This window comes from Lissotriton helveticus, chromosome 11 (genome assembly GCF_964261635.1).
Source record: "Lissotriton helveticus chromosome 11, aLisHel1.1, whole genome shotgun sequence".
Lineage (NCBI taxonomy): Eukaryota > Metazoa > Chordata > Amphibia > Caudata > Salamandridae > Lissotriton > Lissotriton helveticus.
The window spans coordinates 724,244,332-724,264,382 of record NC_136072.1 but is presented as its reverse complement, the minus strand read 5'-3'; the positions used below and the strand labels follow the sequence as shown (position 1 = coordinate 724,264,382).

Genomic DNA, 20,051 nt, shown 5'->3' with positions numbered 1-20,051 from the left:
TGGTACAAAAGTGCAATGACCATCTTTTTAACAGGATTTTTTAGAGTCTTCTGGCAGGCAACTCAGGTCCTCAATTGACCTGCAAAGACCGGAAGAGGACTAGGTGACTTAAACTTACTTGCTGGTATGAAAATACTTGCACTGGCCACATGCAGAATAATTTATATTAACTTAAATGAATTTATCTGCTTTATCACACTCTCACTATTTGACGCTTCTGGCACATTCGTGAGCTTTTTCATAAGTTCTGTAGTTCAAATATATGGATGAATTCAAATTTGTTTTTAAATTTTAGAAGCTTCTGTATTACTAAATATGTACAAACGCAGTTCTTACAAATTTTTTCTCAGAAGCAAGCTACAACCTTTAAATGAAGAAAATGTCTAGAGCAGCTGTCTATTCTTTTTTTAAACCTAGACGCCCTAGCAATTCCCTGTTCATGATGTGCATAGCAGAGTTCACAAATGTTCACTTACAGGAAATTTTTTGCTGACTTATTTTCATAAATTTTTATTTCAACAATTAGTTTCTTTTGGAAAAACAAGAGTGATCTACACAATAAGCCATTTTTTAATATGGGATTTTCTCTCGTTTTCAGAAATGTACAGCTTTCCAGGTTCACCAATGGATTTCCATCCCTTCCCATCCCAAACAGCAAGTAGATAGTAGTATAATAGAAAAAAACGATTATCACTTAGCAAATTGAAAACATTGTGGTTAGCAAAAAAAATTCCTAAGAATGTTTTTTTTTAACATATCTGCATGTTCCTGAAACCTGGGAAGGTGGTAATCTTGACAACTATTTTTTTGTTGTTGTTGCCATTTTTCGAAAGAAAATATGCTTTCTTTAACAGCACTTTTTCTCAAAATAAGAAAAAAACATTGTTATATTATGGCTATTTCTAAGTTCCCTTCGGGGAAATATACAAACCCTGGGTACCTTTAGAATTCGCAACATGTGGGGGAAAAGGACCCAACGTTTCCCTGGATACCTTTTGTGGAACAAAGGTTATGAAGGCTTAAACGCACATTGCCCCCAAACATCCAAAAAAGCGCTCAGTACTGTGGGTAGAAAAGCATCAGGAAGGAAATAACATGACCTCACCTCGGCCCACAGTTGTGCAGCAAAGAACAAGTCTTCATAAACAGTAGCAGGAACCCAAGGTTACTAACAGCAAGTACATGCTTGGTAAAATTACCCAATACAGATAGCCAGAAGTCTGAAATCCGCAGAGATGAGTCTCCACAGATAAAGACATGACAAAAGTCTACCAGCTGCTGAGGGGCTGGAAGAGTGGATGTGTAGTTCAACCTGTGTGTCATCTTTGAAAGTAGAAAAAAATAGGACCATAGCTATAGATCACTTTGGCAAGGTTGAGCAGATTAGATACAGGATGAAAGATTCCTAATTCTGTAGGTTCTAGAGAGGGTTTTTAAGAAACTGGGACACAACCGGTGGGTTGAAACATGGACATCCTGCTCGTTCTTTGCAAAGGAAAAGCAGAGTGACCCCCTTCTGGGATGTTCAGTAGCACTTTACCTTGACCTAAGTCTAGAAAATAACCTGTGCCCCATTTTCGCCTAATAAACTATGGCGACAAATGTCTGGAGTACACTAAGCCCAGTAAACGTGCCAAAGTCTACGAGGCACCAAAGATTTGTTGAAGGTCGAATATTTGCAAAGCTGCATGGATGTTAGCAACCACAAAAATGAGAATGAGGTGTTGGTTGCTATTGTCTCTTTGAAAAGCATGACAATTTCATTATTGGCACTGGCAGCTGTGTCAATTCCTGTGGTGAAGTAGGACTTTTTTAGCAGATACAACTAAACTCGTCCATTGTATTTGCTGAGTAACAATGCAAATTATGCCCCTCTACCAGTACTAGGTCTGCCCTTTTATTTCTAAGTTGCTAATAACCTGATTATCTGCCAAGAGCTCCTCAGACATACATGAATTGCCCCTATGTTCTGATGCAATTAATTTCTTTTTCTAAGTGGGAACAATTGTTGTGTTTTCTATTTAGGTATAACTGGGCTCAATCGCAGAATATAGGAAGATGTGATTCTGATAGAGCAAGATTTCGCATCGCGACTTGCTCGAGTCAAGAACCTCGAAAATCTATTATAATCTCGTAACTTCAATTGTTTGTTTTACTAACTTTATGTATTTTGAATGTGCGTGGGTATCATAGAGATGCTTGCCTATGTGTTCTACTAATACTATTAATTCTTGTTCCTAACATGGCCGCTGCTTGACTTTCCTCTTCTGCGCATGCGTCAGTCACATTCACGTGACTTCGCGTAGAGATAGTTTTGGAGGGAAAGGGTGCGCATGCGTAATCGCCATAAGATGGCAGCTTAATGTGATAATGAATTGAAGCTCGTGCTATTGCTTATCGTGTCGTTATGTGTAGCACTTACCCGTAATTGCATAGTATATTTTTACTATGATGAAACTAAAATATGAAATCATGACATGTAATACATTCATTTATTTCTATGTACTAATTTGTTTTCGCTTACTTTTCATGTATCCTCGGCACTGAGGGGTGATGGGGCTGGGGAGTCCATCTTGGAGGGCACTACTGCGCCGAATCTGTCGTGGTGCGGTGGCATTGAAACCAAGCCAAAGAGGGTTGCTGCCAGAGCCTGCATGGGAAGATGCACCTTCACCCAGCGAGAAAGCCTAACTTGTACCCTATTTGAATACATTGTATTTCTTTCCATTGTATTCCCTGCGACTTCTCGTGGGAACCCCAATCTTGCTAGGCGGCACCTTAGGATGCAAATATAGGCCTTAGAATAGTCTGTTCTGATTGGTGTGTTAACCAAATCCTACCTTAGGACCAATCCAAATTGGGGATTCTGACACTTTGCAACATTTGGGGGGTGGTACCCTGTCCCAAAACAGTATATCTAGCCTAGGTTCACCTAGGGAAATTGTCCGACTTGTCTGAATAGCTGACCTGTCACTGACCCAACGCACTCAATAGGTGACTGAATATACAGAGCTCTGCGGAGCACTCTGTCCGAATTTGACCATAGACTCTGAAGGTTTTACTAAACCTTAAGTGCTGGCGGAGCACTTTGCTGGGGAGTTCGCTGACCCAATCGGGGTTCTGATCGATAGCGGCAGAGAGGGTGGAGCGCAGGCGTTGCTTCCGAACTGCGGGTGCTGGTCGTGTCCTGGTGGTCCTGTCCTGATCCTAATCTGGGTTTCCTGTCCTGTCCTGGGGTGTCCATTCTGCACCTGCTGTCCATTGAGGGGTATCCTTCCTTGAGGGTTTCCTGTCCTTAACTGACCCGTGGCCAGGGTTGGTTTTCACACCAGTCTAGGTAAATATCTTGCTGAAATCTCTGAAACTGCACTTCCTATTTTCTGTCTTTGCTTCAATAAAGACATACCTTTGCATATGATAAATTTCCATGCTTTCCGCAACCACTGTCATTTCATAAAGTCATTCGCATTTAATTTCATAGCGTGTTCCTATGTTACCCTACCTTTTAGAAATCATTATTTCATTACAGTTTACCATTTGCTTATATGGTCTATAATTTTTCTCGTATAAAACTGACTAAAGTAATTCCCTTAATGCATAGCGTGTTTTGACTCTCCTATAGATATATAGGATCTTTGGATTTACCATAGTATAAAAAATTTCCAATAGGGACTCTTTAGTACGTGCATTAAGATTGTTCCTTAATAAATGTCCATTCTTAAACTTTCTTCTGAATCTGCATAGCATATTCCCGTTGCATCTCATATCAGAAAATTCAATGGTTATCCTGACATTATTTCTCTATAGCTATGTACTTTTTGTTATCTTGATTATTGATTGCCTTCTTCTTGTAAATCTATTGATTTCTGAGGATGAACTTTAGATAAAATCCTTGAAAACTTCTAGTTGTCCGTGGTCATTTCATGAAATAAAGTACAATAAGTTGGGTTTTGTATTTTGCTGCCTTTCCTTTTACAGCTAGCTCCCTGACCCATCGTGGTCATAGGTACCCATAACGGTGGATGGTAAGTTGGGTACACTGGAAATAATCGAAAGGGAACTCACAATTATTGGTAGTAGATTGTGTGGTCATCTGATCAATGTATATGATAAAGTAAAGTATATGGGCCCGAAGCGGCGAAAATTATTGGTCGGGTGACCCGCGATCTCTAGCAATTCTGCCCTGTGAGCCACTGTCAGTCTAAAGAAATATCTGAGACTAAATGCTAAAATTTGGTTCTGGTGATTTTGACCTCTCCCATCAGAGACATTCACTTATCTACTACTTGTTAATGGGATCTTCTTAGGTGGAAGTGTGCAACATCTAAATAGTCACCTGCTAAAGATTCCTTATTAGAGCTCATTTCCCTCACAGTTAAGATGAGATTAGGCTCAGCACAGAGTAGAAGGTTCATTGTTCTGTACCCTCATTGTGTTGTGCTGGATTACTTTTTTGGAGAAAAACAATTAGCGTTTGGAAACTAGGATGTGGTATGTTCTTTACAGACACAGATGAGCTCCCCTTGATGACTCGCCTTACAACATACATCAATGCTGTGGTCTATTAGGAAGTTTCTTAAAGATCCTTTCAGTGATGCACTCACACATAGGTCAAATACAGCCATGAAAACCAAGTCTCTAATTTTCCCTCATTCCTGGCAGAAGAGATCTTTTCTCCTCTCCTGTCTTTCGGGTAGCACTACCTAAAACCAACAACTACATAAGAATAAAGCTGGCCTAAACACAATCCTGGATTACATATTTACTTGCATAGCTAACAGAAGTGCCTTTTTTATAATTAAAACATTTTGAGCACTGATAATGCCCATCATTTCACCCAAGCTTTCTAAAAATGCTAATGCTTGCAGGACTAATCAACTAACTGGCAAAACAGACTACTTGCTTACTTATGCAACTGCCAACATTGTTTGTACTTAAAAAAAATATATTAAAAAGTGGTGAGTGAATGACCTTGTCAATTTCACTTTGCTGTATTCATGATCTTTTCTGGTGAGGGTAGGCTGGCTCTAGATCAGTTTATGTCTACCTACGGTGTATTAAAGGTTCACTGAATCACAGGAATTCTGCAGTGGGAATTATTTGTAATACGAACGTCACATACCCCCGTTTACTAAGACAATTAAATAATAATTATAATGGTAATATTTAACAATAATTATACATTCAACTATGCGTGCTCTAATTTAGGATTATAGAAATTTACAGACATTTTGAAGGAAGAATTTCAGGTTATTCGGTCCTCTGAAATGCAACTAACAATAACAGAGTTAACAGCTTTCCAAACAGAAGACACACAAGACAGCAGTGTCATCAAAATAAAAACAAAACTTAGAAAGGAGTTGAGGTGAGACCAGCAGGGTTGTGAGGAGGAAGGCCATGTAGAGAAATGGACAATTACGGGGACAGTAGAACAGCAGCACCATTAATATCACTGAACTTCTACCAGGAGTCTCAGTAGTGGCCTCAACTCTTCAAGATCTAGTTTTGCCTCTGCTTGCTGGGCTCAAAATGCTGACAGACAAATTCAGTCTTTATTTGGAACGCATTTGTAAAAACAATATGAGCACAAAATGCATTAAAAAGTAAGGTGACTTCTCTCTGTGAATGACATTTCTTATCATATTCTTTTGTAGATCTCAAACAATTTGCAATATTAATGAACATCCCAAATAGCCTGAGGCCAAAGTTCCTTATTTGTTTTTAAATTAACAATCAGATGCTAATTAGGCATCAAAAGTAAAAAAAAATGTTTTGGGTTGCGACAGAAAAAAGCTGAAAATAGTGTGGAGCTTTTCCAATTAATTGGACTGACTTAAATCAATTGGTAGACACGGTCTGTGGCACGGTAGATCAAATTTCACAGAGCTGGACTCCATCACCACCTTCTCATATATTCCAAAACATAATGCAAAGCAAATACATACCAGGTAAGATGATCTCTGGAAATCCCATTTTGCGGGCAACAGCTGTTGATCGGTCTATGAGGTGGGAGAAGTCTTTCTGCACCTGTGCCAAGTCGCCGGGTAACAGCTTCAGAGAAACCCAAAGACCTAATCAAGAATATCAGAAACAATGAAAGTGGAAATTCAGAAAAAGAAGAAACACTTAAGTACGTAATGTAAAACTGTAAATAACCAATTTGCATATAAAAACAATGGCATAAGATCAAATTGGAGAAAAGGTGTTTCTATAAGTCACATAAATACAAACAACAAGGTTAATAAAACCCCTGATTCACATGGGACTAAAAAATCTAGATTCCTGAAGTTTATAAAAGTAAATGCACAGCCTGGGTATCTGCCGAACTTCACCAACCTTATTATAGGATGATCACTTATCCTTCTCTGGACTCAAAGCAAATATGTGATAAAATATTATAGGCCCACATCTGCATAACGAATAGAGCAGATTTAATGATGGTTGTATTCCCTCCATTTATCATTGTATTCTTATGGTAAGCATTACATTGGGGATAGCAACAAAGAAGACATGGAGCGGTTGGTTTAGCAGTTGGAAGAAGCTAAAATTAAGCCATTTTTAATTAATAGTCAGTATTAAATCTTAAATTTGATGAAGCAATATCATCCAAATTATCGATTTCATTTTTATTTAATTATGAGTAAAGGAGTTAGGACATCCACATAGCAGAATTAATTGTATTTAACTTTGGCCACCTTTGATTATTTCTGATTTAATTTTTAATTCAACTGGAATCATGCACGTGACATTTTTACTTAAAAAAAAATGTTTTTTTTACCAGAGCAGCTGTCATACTGATAGAATTATTTCCACTTTCTACACCTACACCAACAGTCTCATTAAAACATACAAGGAGAACCCACAACTCCAAATGAAAGTCTTCTTTTTGTCATTCCCTCATAATGCTTCAAAGGGCGCTTACATTTATAACTCTAGATGTATGCCTTTTTAATAGGTCTTCGGTGATCGCTTTAGATGTGCCAGAGTTCATGCAATAGGAAAAAAGAGCGTTTAGGAGAGCAGTGTAGAGGAAGGGGCTTTGACTCCAACCCTGTAGATTTTTTGACCATTTGATTGAGCGGGAATTCTGCTAGCTCACCTATAAAGTAGATCCATTGCTCATAACGGACAACAGTGTCAATAAGGATGACGTTGCACACAGTAAAAAAAAGATTTACATTCTGTGAAACCCTTTAACAAATACAGTAGGAAATGTGTGAATCAAAAAAATGTGCAACCTGGCTTTAAGGAATCGCAAATTACCACCATCTTCAGTTGCAACTGTTGAAGTTTGGAGTCTTACAGGATTAATACATCCACTGTTGGGGTATTTGTTTGGTCTCTCAGTCACAGAAAGGAGTACTATCACTACAGAGACCCTCTCTGCCAACAGCACTCCCAACTAGAAGTCACACGCTACCGAAAGCTCTCTCACACTCCTCGCAATCTACCACCACAGCCATTAGATAAGGCTTACAATGAAAGTACCTCTTTATCGATTGGTGAGCTTTATGTGTGGTACTTTTGATGAATGTAAAAAAAATAAGTCAATTGACAGATAAATAGATACTTGAGTGCATGGTTTCTGAGCAAGCATCTAGTATTTACAATCACAACTAAGTTTATTTTAGATAAAAATTCAAAACAATATTACTAGTTTAATTTGCAAAAAGACCATTACAACCATTTCCAGAATTTTACCTTGCCCTTTATGGTTCACTTCTTTAGCAGCTATCACTTTGTTGAAGACAGCAGTGAGTGGCTCATTTTCGCCAATCACACGGGAGGTGATCAACGGGGACATGATCAGCTGTCTCTGACGAATGTAGGTTTCCATGGCAATCCTGTACAGAGGAGAAGCGTTGGTTAAAAAAGGGAGATGAAGACATATCACAAAGGTACTAACTCTACTATTAACGGTCACTCAGATAGAAGACGTAGCACCATTAGGAAACCATGATGCACAAACAATATATCACAATCAGCGACCAATTTACTGCACACTGAGTAATGTTTTTGACAACATACAAAGAAAAAAATGCATCCTCGTGTAGCTTCTACTATAGCAACCATTGAGTGAAGGATCGATTAACACATCGTCTGGGACTCAACCACCATATACATGAACTTGGGATTAGAAGCTACAGGTCTTTGGCACAGTGTGATCGGTCTGTGAACTATCAACCCAAGGTGTGTTGCTTTCTTTCTCTCAGCTAAAAGAGTTTCCAACTAAGCCTTATTTAAAAGAAGGCTGCGTCCTGAAGCCACTGTAGGGTACCAGTTAGGAGGTTGCACTTCACCATAGAAGTCATGAAGGACAATTCTAGTCCCAGCACTGGTTTTCAAACCACAATGTAAAAGAACAAAAAGAATAGACGTCCTCAGAAGGAGTTGTAAGAAATATCACCCATCCAGAAATGGTCATCACCACTAGCATTTTGGAGGTCTAGAGACAAAGCCTTAAAGACTTTTCTGTAAAAAAGCAAGAGGCGGTGTCACTTTGTAGCTCACTGTGGATGTCACTGTGCTAATCATATGCTTAAAAACTTTGGTAGAAAAACAGACATTTGAGGTAAGCGGAGTTGGAGTGTCCTGGTGTTTTTGTGTTCCATACAAAGGACCTGCTCTTCACCTAAAACTTGTGAACTACCCGGGGTTCCCTGCTCTTTTTTTAATCATTTATGTGGCACTCTAAGCCGGAAAGGGCATTGTTTTGATAAGAAGCTGTAGTTAGGTGAGTGTTGTAGTTGTTTCCTATAGTGGTACATTCTGTCCACCCCTCCCCTGCCATCTCCCTTGGTTTCACCTGCTAGAGCTCACCTTAGAATCTTGGGGAACTGTCAGGTTGTTGGAGAGTGGATGATCAATAAAACAGTAACTGGAAAACTTCCTCTTGGTCTCCTTTCTTACTTCCAACACTGGCGACGGCTATAGCGTAGGGGGCAGTTTTGACCATCTCCCCTCTGTGTACCCTCTCCATTCCATCTGCTGTACATTGCCAGTGAGGTACCCTCCGAGAAATCTGCAGCAAGTCTGTATGAGGAACAGTTCAGTTTAGTGAGTGGGCACCCGAGGGACCTGGCATCATCTGACTCGCAAGTACGATTATGTGGCATAAATGGTAATGACAGAGACTGTCAGTTATGGTAGTTTATGCTGGGAGGCATCATCTTTTGCTCCCAGTTCCTTCTGAACTCTGTGGTTCAGCGGTCCTCCTCCGCTTGTCAAGAAATTGTTCAGAGCTGCCTGCGAAGTTAGTGTGGGGGTACCACTCCTATCGGAGCAACCGGCGGCTGTTATCCCGTCCCTGCAGGGTTCCTGTGACATTGTGGAGTGTCCTTATTGTCAGCGAGTAGTGCGCCGCTGTCGAATCCTCCCCACATTCTCGCCGCTACGGAAGGCTGACAAGCGACAATACTGCTTGGTGGGACTACCCATAGCGGTGCCTGTGTGTGTTCACCGTTCCGATTGGGAAATCAGAGGCTAATTTTGAACTCCGTGGGGCTCCTGTGGTGTGCGGAGTTTCCTCAGTGTCAACGAGTGAGCGGAACATTCTCCCTTCAAGCCTCTTCCTTGATGCGTGTGTGGGAGTTTGCCTCACTGGATCTGGTCAGCGTTCGTGTCGTCAGTTTCATATTCCCCGCATTCGAACAACAGACGGAGTGCAGTTCCGGTTTTCACCGCGTTGTTCACTTTTAGTACTGCGTGTTGCTACACGGACCTCCGACAAAGAACTCCAGCATTTCCTAGTATCCGAGTGAAGTCCTCGCATTAGGAGCAGGGACTTTGACAGTAAGCCTCCTAGGACCTTGCCATTTTTGGGTGCGAGTGACTTTTCCCCACCTTTCACAATCGCGGACTGCGGAGCATTAAGGTACTTTTGTTTTTGTATGATCCTTTCATCCGAATAATGCTGTGGGATCCTTCCAAGAGGGGTCTTACTGGGTTCCAGCAGCATTTCATTTGTAACGCTCCTCCACTCTAGGGCCTTCCCTCCTTTGGTTCACGTGTGTTTTCCTTCCCCCCTTACCTGTAGTGTGCTATTTGCTGGGTGGGGTTCCAGGGTTCAGCCCTCCTCTTAGGGAATCATTTCCAACTTTCAGTAATGACCAGAGTCCTCTCCATATTCCCCCTCAGGAACCTTCTTCAGTTTTCCTCCTCCTGCACGCATGATGGAAGCAGCGAGCATGAGTCAGCCACCCCCTTTACTAAACGAAATAGGAGAGCCTGAAATAGGCTGGAAGGAATGGTTCAAGTTGTTTGAATTGTATACCATAGCTATTGGAGGAGACAGTTTCACGTCCTTGCGGAAGCAACACATCCTTCTCCATAATCTAGGGGTTCAAGGAAGGAAAATATACGAGACATTGCCTGAACCAGCAGCAGGAGTGGTTGGGGGGGGGGGGGGGTGTTGATGTGTTTTTGTGCACTGTTGAAAAACTAGAAACACATTTTGGTGACAAGATAAATGTTGTACTGGAACGCCATACGTTTTTCAATAGAGTGCAAGGGAAGCAAGAGTCTACAGAATTATATTGCTGCCTTGTGGGGTCTCACGCAGTTATGCGAGTTTGGCAATCTCACGAATTCACTCGCAAGGGATCAGTTAGTGGGTTGCACTAATAACTCTCGCATCCAAGAGAAATTACTAGCTAAGAACCCCTGTTTGAGAGAAGCGGTCGAGATTGCAAAATCAATTGAGCACACTGCCAAGTGTATAAAAGAAATGAAGCCTAAGAATGATGTGGTGGCTAAAGTAAATGAGAGAGAAGAAGAGGGCGAAGTCTTCAAAGTGATAAAAAGGAAAGTATGAATAGCAAGGCTATGAACAAGGAGAGTCATTTCAAGTGTTACAGATGTGGGAGTAGTAACCCCTTTGCTAATTACCCTCAGTGTCACGCGAGGAATATAACCTGTAAAAAATGCAATAGGAGGGGACATTTGGCCAGGGTGTGTAGGGAAGGGGAACCACACACAAGAGACATTGAGAGAGAAGGCGGTAGGACACAGAACAAAGTAGTAAGGTGTGTGATACCTACAAGCACCGTCACTTATGAACTGATGCACTTCTACCAGCAACTGTTTATTTTCACTCATGTGTAACTGATATGTCGACATGTCCTATCTGCTGGGTTACTGTTTGTAGCAACAATTCGTTGTTCTGATACTGTATGAATACCTACTGGCTTATCTGTGAAACTAAATAAAGTTTGGGACCGTTGGTCTTTAAAAAAAAAAATAATAATAATTGTGCCATTGCCATAATATTTTCATCCTTGACTATTTTGGGCATACAAGTCTAGTATTTAATTACATACTTGCTGCCATCATTGACATATTAAGAGCATGACTGGCTTGCTTTTAGCCATTCCTGACAGAGTGGCAACCGCTTCTCCCATAATAATGTCCATAACTGATATATGTTGGGCATCCAGCTGTGGCACAGTGGTAGACCTGGTTTAATGGTGGGGTCATTATTAGCATAACAGATGCATTAATAGTGTTATGGTGAGCAAGCATGGCCTATGATTCCAATACCTGGGTATATGAAGCAGAATTTGTGCATCAGAGGCATTTTCACATGGCGGTACTCAATGAAAACGAAAAGATGATGTTTAGGGACTGTGTATTTTCTAACAATGAAAACTGATTTCATTTTTAAAGAAAAATTTTAGCTTTTTCTGAAAAGTTTTTTCTTTTGGAAAATTGAGTTTAATTGCTCAAATTGGAAAGTGGTTTTGATAGAAAAATATGTGTATTTTTAAAAACAAATATGCTAATGAAGACAAAATATTACAATTCTAAAACACATTTAAAGTTGCTAGCTGAATGATAATTCAATTTGAGTTGGGGAGACTTACTGCTGTGGTAGTATTCTTTGTGGCACACAGCATGTGATGATTTGAATTTTACTTGATTGCAAGCATTTAATATTGAAAAACGTTTTCCTAGCATTCTGATGATAACTTCATCTGGAATTTGTGGGTGGTGACTACTCATAAATCCTCCCTCAACAGTATAGCACAAAGTATAAACAGAATTTTATAAAAGGCACGTTTTTGACTGTAACAGGACTAGTAACGGTGGTTTATTTGGTTTAGATCTGTTGTATTCTAGGGATCTAGGTACCTTGTACATTGCACTATATGTTTGATCTCTTGTATGACTTCTTATGTATTTTAACTGTCTTTTAAATAATGTATTTATTGCACATGTATTTTAAATTTGTATTTTGCCATTGTCTTTATATGATATTAAGTTATCGCAATAAAGTATTTTGACTGACTGACTACTCATAAATCATTCTTAGGGTGGCCATAGTGTAATGTTAATACATCATATCAGCATTTTACAGTGATAAAATAGGCTAGTAGCTCGGCAGAACTTTCCTTGAGCAAAATTAGCTCTCACTACAGAAAAGGTTGGAGACTCCTAGTTTAGAACATTATGTTTACCCCAAGTGTTTCTTATCCTAATGTTGCTAAAAAAGGGTTTGTCTGGGTTGAAATACATTCATGTTAATAAAGTCAACCACTGTCGTAGGTTTTAAATACTGAATCTGTGGTATTCCAGATCAAACACTCTTAAAAATACTGCCTACTAGTATCGGACATGTGATTTCTACAACTTATACTCCTTGTTGTCTTATGTAACATTTCCTGTAGTGATTTACACATGTATGATTCATTGCCTCTGCATAATGTGTGTGATGTATCATGCTCTGACACCCTGACACTCGAGAACACGCTGCCTGACCCCAACATGGCGGTGTGAGGAGTTCGGCGAGCCTGACCGATCTGCGAGATTGGGGCATGGAGGTCGAACCAAGCAGCAGGGAGGTATCGCCGGCAGCCCGTCAACCGAGGAGACGGTTGGCAGCAGGGAAAGTAGGTGGCAGGCTGACGATAGCCAGGGGCAGCGCTGCATGGTATCGGCCAGGCGCCTGTAGGGCAGCAGCAGGGGGCAGTGACCGACGCCTTGCCCCCCCCCTTCCAGGGTCCCATTGAGTCCCTTGGAAAAGGTGTGCCGGTTCCGGAGGGGTCCCAAAGTCTATGTCTACCACAAAGGATTTAGACCACTGCAGTTTAAAAGACAAATAGAATTACCTGCCTGACCCTAAGATGGCCGCCAGTAGAAGCCTCCCCCACAACAGCCTCACTTTCAGCAAACCTGGGTGGCAACTGAAACTATCTGTACCCATCGCAGAACCTGACAACCCTTGGTCTTTGCCCGTTGGATATGTCCTATGCAGCTATAGAGGAGTCTGGTTCACCCCCTTGACCGTCACCTACCCAGCCGGACATCGGACACTTGTTCTCACAGTTCTATATGCTTCATCTGTCTTTCACTTTGTTTTGAATGCTTTGCTCAGAAACTGTTTGTCCTTATTGCGGAGCCCGAGTAGCCGTGGCTGTTGTCCGGTGGAGCGGTCCCAAGCAGCTATAGAGGAGTCTGGCTATGGTTCACCCCCTCGGCCGTCACCTACCCAGCTGGACATCGTACATTGTTTTTCACGGTTCTTCACGTTTTTTTAATCAGTTTGCCTCTTGGTTTGATTTCAATGTTTTACTCCTCCTGAAGTACTTCCCCCCTCTGGCCTTCCTGACACTATCTGCATTCCTCTTCCCTGTTTTTTCTCCCCCTTCCTTCCTTTCCCCATATGACGCAAGTCTTGGTTTTGACTACGCACTAATAAGTTCCTTCATCGTGTAATCTCGTGTTTTTTCTCCTCAGCTTATACTTGTAACAGCAACTGTAACTGATGTAACTTTCGTAACCTGTAACCTGTGGATTCTCATATAAAGCGCTCTGATACCTCCGGGTCTAGCCAAAGCTAAATAAAACGTTTCAAATAAATAAATAAAATAAATAAATAAACGCCCTACACTAGTATGAGTGGTGCTATAAAACAAATTAAATACATGTGAGAGAGGAAGAGAAATGGAGAGATGAAGGGCACGTGTGGAGCATTATGGTAAGGGAATTCGTGAAGAATGATTTTTTTGATGGGGGCCAAAAAAGATAGTCGCACTGTGTGCCACCAGCGCTAAAGCCGGCCCTGGTTAGACTTTCTCTCCATGTCTCTTAGTCTCAGTTTTGCTGAATTCTACTTTGATACATTAAGCTTCCTACGCTCCCGAGAACGGAATACGGGTATTCCGTAGTCTTAGGTCCCTATTACCAGGACCTTTTGGCAGTTTTTTGCAGTTTGAACCATGTTTGCGGCTGGTTGGTGAATAAGTGGCAATAATGCTGTAGATGAGGCACAGCGGGTGGGTAATCTCTGTAAGTAGCTGGGGCTCCTGTTCCAACATGGCCTTAGGAATGCTGATTAAGGCTTTAAATTTGATTCTAAATGCCATTACCAACCACAAGTGAACAATCAGATACTGGTTCATATGGTTGTGTCTGTTACCACATTGAAAGCTGTTCTAGTGTCTAGATTTAGACTCAATGTCTCCCTCCGATGAGTGGCTATTAATAGGCGGTTCAACAATTCCTTGAACCAGAGTTCGAGTCAACTTCACCTGAAGTTTTTTCAGAGATATGTTGGAATTTATCAGAAATGGGGCAACGGATTCCTTCAATTACTATTTTAAAAGTGAGGAAGAACAACTCTCTTACTTACCCTACATATTCATTTGTGTGGAAGTCGTATAGCCTGACGCTCACAACATATAGTTTGGTTTCAAGGACCAGTTCTTAATTTGTAAAATAATAAGTGCCGGGGTTCTCGTTGGTAGGTCACTGCAGCTTGCACCAAACATTGCCCCCTGCCAGATGCCAATGACAGTACAAGCACAGCTACTAACCATCACTCTTTTACAAGTGTGACAATTCATACTATTTTAGGCCTCCAAAGCTGTAACAATGGCTTGAGAACCAGGTATTAGTCATTGTAAATGTAAACTGAGCTAGTAAGTGGCTGCTGTTGTGCTCATACCTAAATTAGCCAGACAGCGCCACCATGTGCAGACTGTCATAAGCCCTTGTGCTGTGCAGAGCACCGGAAACCACCTGCTCAAATTAATCCATGTCAAGGATAACACGTTTTCATGTTTATTTTGCCCTTGGGATAAGTAGACTCAACCCCCTGCAGGACAAACCCTTTGGCTGCCTTTTTCAGTAAAACATTATGTAACAGGGAAGGGCACTATCTGAAGTTAAAGTAATATTTGTGCCCATGTGTTAATGCTGTTCGAACTTGTATGAATGGTTCATTAATGAAAAGCCGTTATTATTAATGTAAGTGTCCAAAGTAAATGTTGATAGCTCGGGCTCCACTACTGGCAGAGGTTCCAGTATAAAAATGTGTACATACGTTTGCAAAGTTTACCATTATGAAGCTATGTATGATGCTCGGAGAATGCTCTCTGATTAGATACAAATATTTGCAGAAGCTTGAAAGCAAGATTGATGATTCTTTGCTTTCAAAATAAAATGTTCACAAAATAATGCAATTACGAAAAAAACATTTTGCTAAACTGCTGTGAAATTTAAGATACCATTTCTAGTAAATTGTGTTGATGGATGCTCGTATTTCCCAAACAAATACATAATGGAAAAATGAGTGTACCAGTTTTTACAAGATTATAGGAAACATTAAAATAAGCAAGCATTGGCAAAGCCAATAGGTCTGACATTGGTGGTCAGCATTTTGGTTTTGTCAGTGCGTGTCTTGTTTTGAAATTGTTTTTGTAAAACTTTATTGTTGTGGAAGCTGCTTGGCCCTTACCATTATAACAAACATTGGCAAAAATCTAAAAAAAAAGTTTTGTCTCAAAAAGCACACATTGCCACAGTATTTCCTGGCAGTGAACAAAACTACTTGGCGTGCAGATAAGCTCCTTGTAAAAGAGCAGATTGCGGCCACTCACAGTGAAGCCCGGCAATATATAGAGATTTTAATAAAAACAAAAGGTCTTGGTTAATGCCAGACCTAACTAGGGACCCAATTCTTAGAGCAAATCACAAAAGTGCACCTACGGTATATGCCCAGGCATTAGTGCAGATCGACAGCTTTCACATGTTCGCGAGAATTTACATAAGTAGGCCAAGAAATGGTACTCCTAGAAAATATTTATGAAGTGCAAATATGTATGTGTAGATTTGCTCATGCGAACATCTGTTGAGCGTTTACACATTCACTTTCCCTCCAACCCTTTTTTTCCCAACCCTGGAAAAAGTTTTCCTTCTGGCCTAGTCAGGATTAAACTTCAAGCCTTTCTCAATATGGGAAAAAAATAGAGAAGAGCTGGTGAAAACCCCTAAAACATGCAAGTTAGTAGGTTTGCACACACTCAAAAAGGCATTCCAACCCGGGAACTATTGTTTGACACTACTTCCAGCCCCAGTATGCAGATCTGCAGAAAAGTGGCAAAAAACAGGAACTGCTAGTATTCAAACCCTACTACAGTATGAGCCCGGGCATAATCAGAGAGGCTATTATCAGAGCTCTTATATAATGAGATTACTGCCATGATTTGCCGCCACACGATGTGGCACCAAAGGGACAAGTGGATTTGTTTTACAGGACAAGCAGATTTATAAAGCAACCTGTCCCACGGACAAGTACATATTTTATTAAATTCCACACCCCTGATATTATATACTTCTGTGTAGAGGGCAACACTGGCACCAGGGTTTGGAGTCAATGACAGGACAATTTGGAAGCTTATTTAAGCACCCCGGACCAGGAAATCGGATATTGTGGCATTGATGCAACATTATCATACACTGCAATTTGCACTGCAATGTGTGTTAATGGGACCACTTGATATTTCTATTGCTAATTCTGTAACGTGAACCTAGCTCACAAGTAATGGAGAAATATGAAGGTTTTTGCTTACACCTAAGAATAGTTTTGCAGGTTGGGACTTTTCTAGATGTACATGCTGTGCATTCTGTTCCTATCCAGTTGTTGGGTCCAGAACAATATGTCTAAAAATGGGCCTTTTGATTTTGGACATCAAACCTAGATGGAGTTATTGACTCATGTTCACATCAACCATTCGCGCACAGTGCTTCTATGAGTGCACAGCATTTTCTTCTTTCTTCCTCTTTCTTTCTTTTGCCAACAGTTCATGAAAAACGCTGAGTTAGGAGACTCCAGCTGCAAAGGACAGTTTAAGAGATTATTACCAGAGAAAAGATACAGTTATGGTGGTATTGCATGTCTGTTGCTGCCGGATAGTGTACACAACTGTACGTGTTGGGAACAAGCACTCTATGTGCATCTAGTACCTTCCAATGTACCATGTTTCCATGGGGTGCCAAGCTTGGACACAGAACTATTGAAGATGTATCCTTGGTTTTCCCGTTTTCATGTGAAATGTTTTCCTTGTGTGATACTTTTAAAAAGCGGGCTGTTGCAATGCACCTGCAAAGTACAGCTTGGTCAAATGTATCTCATTATTTTACCGATAACTGTGAATTTGAAGCATGCTTAAAGTAGCCACATTATGCAGTAGCTTGAGAAAATAATGAGCTTAGTTTTCTACTTGTACTTTAACTTTTATTGGCCCGTTATGTGGAAATCAGGTATAGGTGTATCAAATGTTAGAATTGTGTGATTTAAGCTAATGCAATGTAGATGAGAATTCAGAACCCCTTTTCCTGACTTACTGTCAGAACCTTTCCCTAACTTAGCAAAGTAGGGTGTGTCTTTATTGAGAATTGATCTTGCTTAACCTACCTTTTTGAGACAACTTCATAATAGTTTGTCTTTCGTTTAAGACTCGTGGATTGGTTTGAAATATACATGGACTTGTATTCATGTACTGATTATTAGAAGCTAAGTTTGATGATTTGAATCTGTAACTTTGCTAATCTTTTAATAAACGTTTATGTTTAGAAACTTAACTACTCTCTGCCTTCCATGTTGAGCCTAATGTGCTTCAAATGATTGAAATGCATTGAAATCTCATGCTAGCCTCAGACGAAACTAGAGATTAATTAGAGAGTGCTTGTTAGGTCCTGAAATTACACCAAACTTTAACAAAGCAAAGCGCTCCATCACTGATGTACTGATACAGGCTGGTTTGTAGGTGGTGCAGCATGTTTTGAATGGGATGCATGCTACGAGGGTAAACCGGTACAAGCTCTTCAGGGCAGGGATTGTTGGTCACAGTTTTTGAGCCCCCTATTGAGTCAGTGGGTGTCAAGTGGAGGCAAGAGCTCTCACAAGCAGGGCGTATTGCCCATCCAGGTTCAAGGGGTCTATGATGACTCGGTCAGTTGTTCTGAAGTCTAATTAGGGAGGAAGGGGTTTACATTCTACAGCAGTGAAAGCCTGCACCACGCTGTCTGGGCTTACTTGTTAAGTATGCCTTGAATGAAAGGCTGATCTCCAGGGTGAATCCAAACAATTAGGCGTTTGAAGTGAACTGAGGGATGAATTCATTCAGCTTCATATAAGACAGCTATTCATTTGTAACAACTGTGAATGGGCATAGATTTGCTTTTCAAAAACCGTGAACGAGTAAACAGATCTCCTTGACGCTTCAGGACAAATATGTTTGGGGAGTTCAGATACAGACTAAGCATTTAAATCCCAAGGATCTAATATTTTTTTAACACACACTTGGACTTCTGATTTTTCAAATGCAGATATCCTATACATGAATTGTAAGACACCCACTTGACAGCATTAAACACATTTTTACCTTTAGATAACCCTATTTTTTTTACAAGGTACAATGCATTTCGGAGAATTAAATGTTAGATTAGTTATGCTGTTGATGTTTTCTCCATGGCTACAGGTGACCACTGCATTGTAGAATTTGTATCCGATGGGTTGTGTGCTGCACAGTGCGGAGTGCATGGTTGGGAGAGTGTTGTTATTTGTTCTGGATCTATGTAAGTAGCATTTGGATACTCTGCATGAGTGACCACAGACGTGCTCCTATCTTGGCTTGGGACTCAGCACCTATCAGTGCGACGAATGCCGTGGTTTGAGAGATAGTCACACAAATTATATTTGTAGTTGCCTCACAGTTGTAAATCACTACTCTGTGGGTCCCGTGTTATATTTGAAGTATTATTTGTTTTTTTTAAATTCAATTTCCAATGCAGACTGCAGCAACTGGGTCGGCCACTGGTAGGTCTTGTCAGTTGAAGGGAGAGGGGAATGGAGGACAGGCACAGGGATGAGGGCAAGGGGAGAATATGATTCCACTGCAAAAAGTGAATCTGTGGATTGTGGCACTCCCTGGTGGATGAAACCTAATTCAGATATATTAGAGGTAAACTTGGAATGGGGTGCTGGTGGGTATAGCCCTCTGATCAGGGGCATTCATTAAGACAACATGACCTCTTGCACGCTCTTGGAATTTGAATATTTCTACCATACCTCAGTCTCTTTTGTTACAGAGAGTTTTTCTCCCCATAAAGACCTGCGGTCTACACCATGCACAATGTCCTCGCACCTTAATGAAATGTCTCCAACTTGGCTTTATCCTGACAGAGAAGTGGCCTCCAGTCTAGACAAAATACTTCAGGACAGACAGGTAAGTATATTGATGGACACACAGTACCATAACCTCTTATTCACATTCACTTTAGCTTACCTCTCCCAACGCTTCCCAATAGCCACCAAATTCCACTCCTATTTTGCTCCCTTCATTACCTCATCTCTTATCCAGTACTGCACAAGGGTCCTGTGCCACAAGTGCATAGTTTCAAACTTGGCTGCTTCAATACTTAATTTTCGCACCCTAGCCTTCCACTTTTACAACTTTTCTAAGTCATGCCTCAGTTTATTCATCATTTTCGTAGCAACAGTCCACTGACAGGCATGCATTTCCCCTGAAAATGGGATCAAGTACAATCCTTCAAGTAAGCACGGTGGTCAGCGAGCTTAACATTCTCCAATGGCAACACGCGGTGTGCGGTAGGTAATGGCAGAGTCAGTCTTCCATCCTACTGAATGTCAGTAAACTGGGCACTATCAATTGGGTAATGGTGACATCTAACACATAGCACTTAGAAATGGCAATATGTAGCAATAAATAAAACGAGTTATTAATATATGTTTGTCTGAAAAATGACCC

At 40.8% G+C, this 20,051-nt stretch overlaps 1 protein-coding gene across 1 annotated transcript in view; it reads right to left on the bottom strand.

The window, feature by feature from the left end:
* Positions 1-20,051, bottom strand: part of DOCK5 (dedicator of cytokinesis 5) — an 852,732-nt gene that overhangs the window by 477,871 nt on the left and 354,810 nt on the right. The window contains exons 12-13 of the mRNA XM_078666602.1: positions 7,702-7,844; positions 5,946-6,071 (exon numbers count right to left, since the gene is read on the bottom strand). Of these exons, the coding sequence (XP_078522728.1) occupies positions 5,946-6,071; positions 7,702-7,844 (269 nt within the window). The remainder of the gene's footprint in view (positions 1-5,945; positions 6,072-7,701; positions 7,845-20,051) is intronic.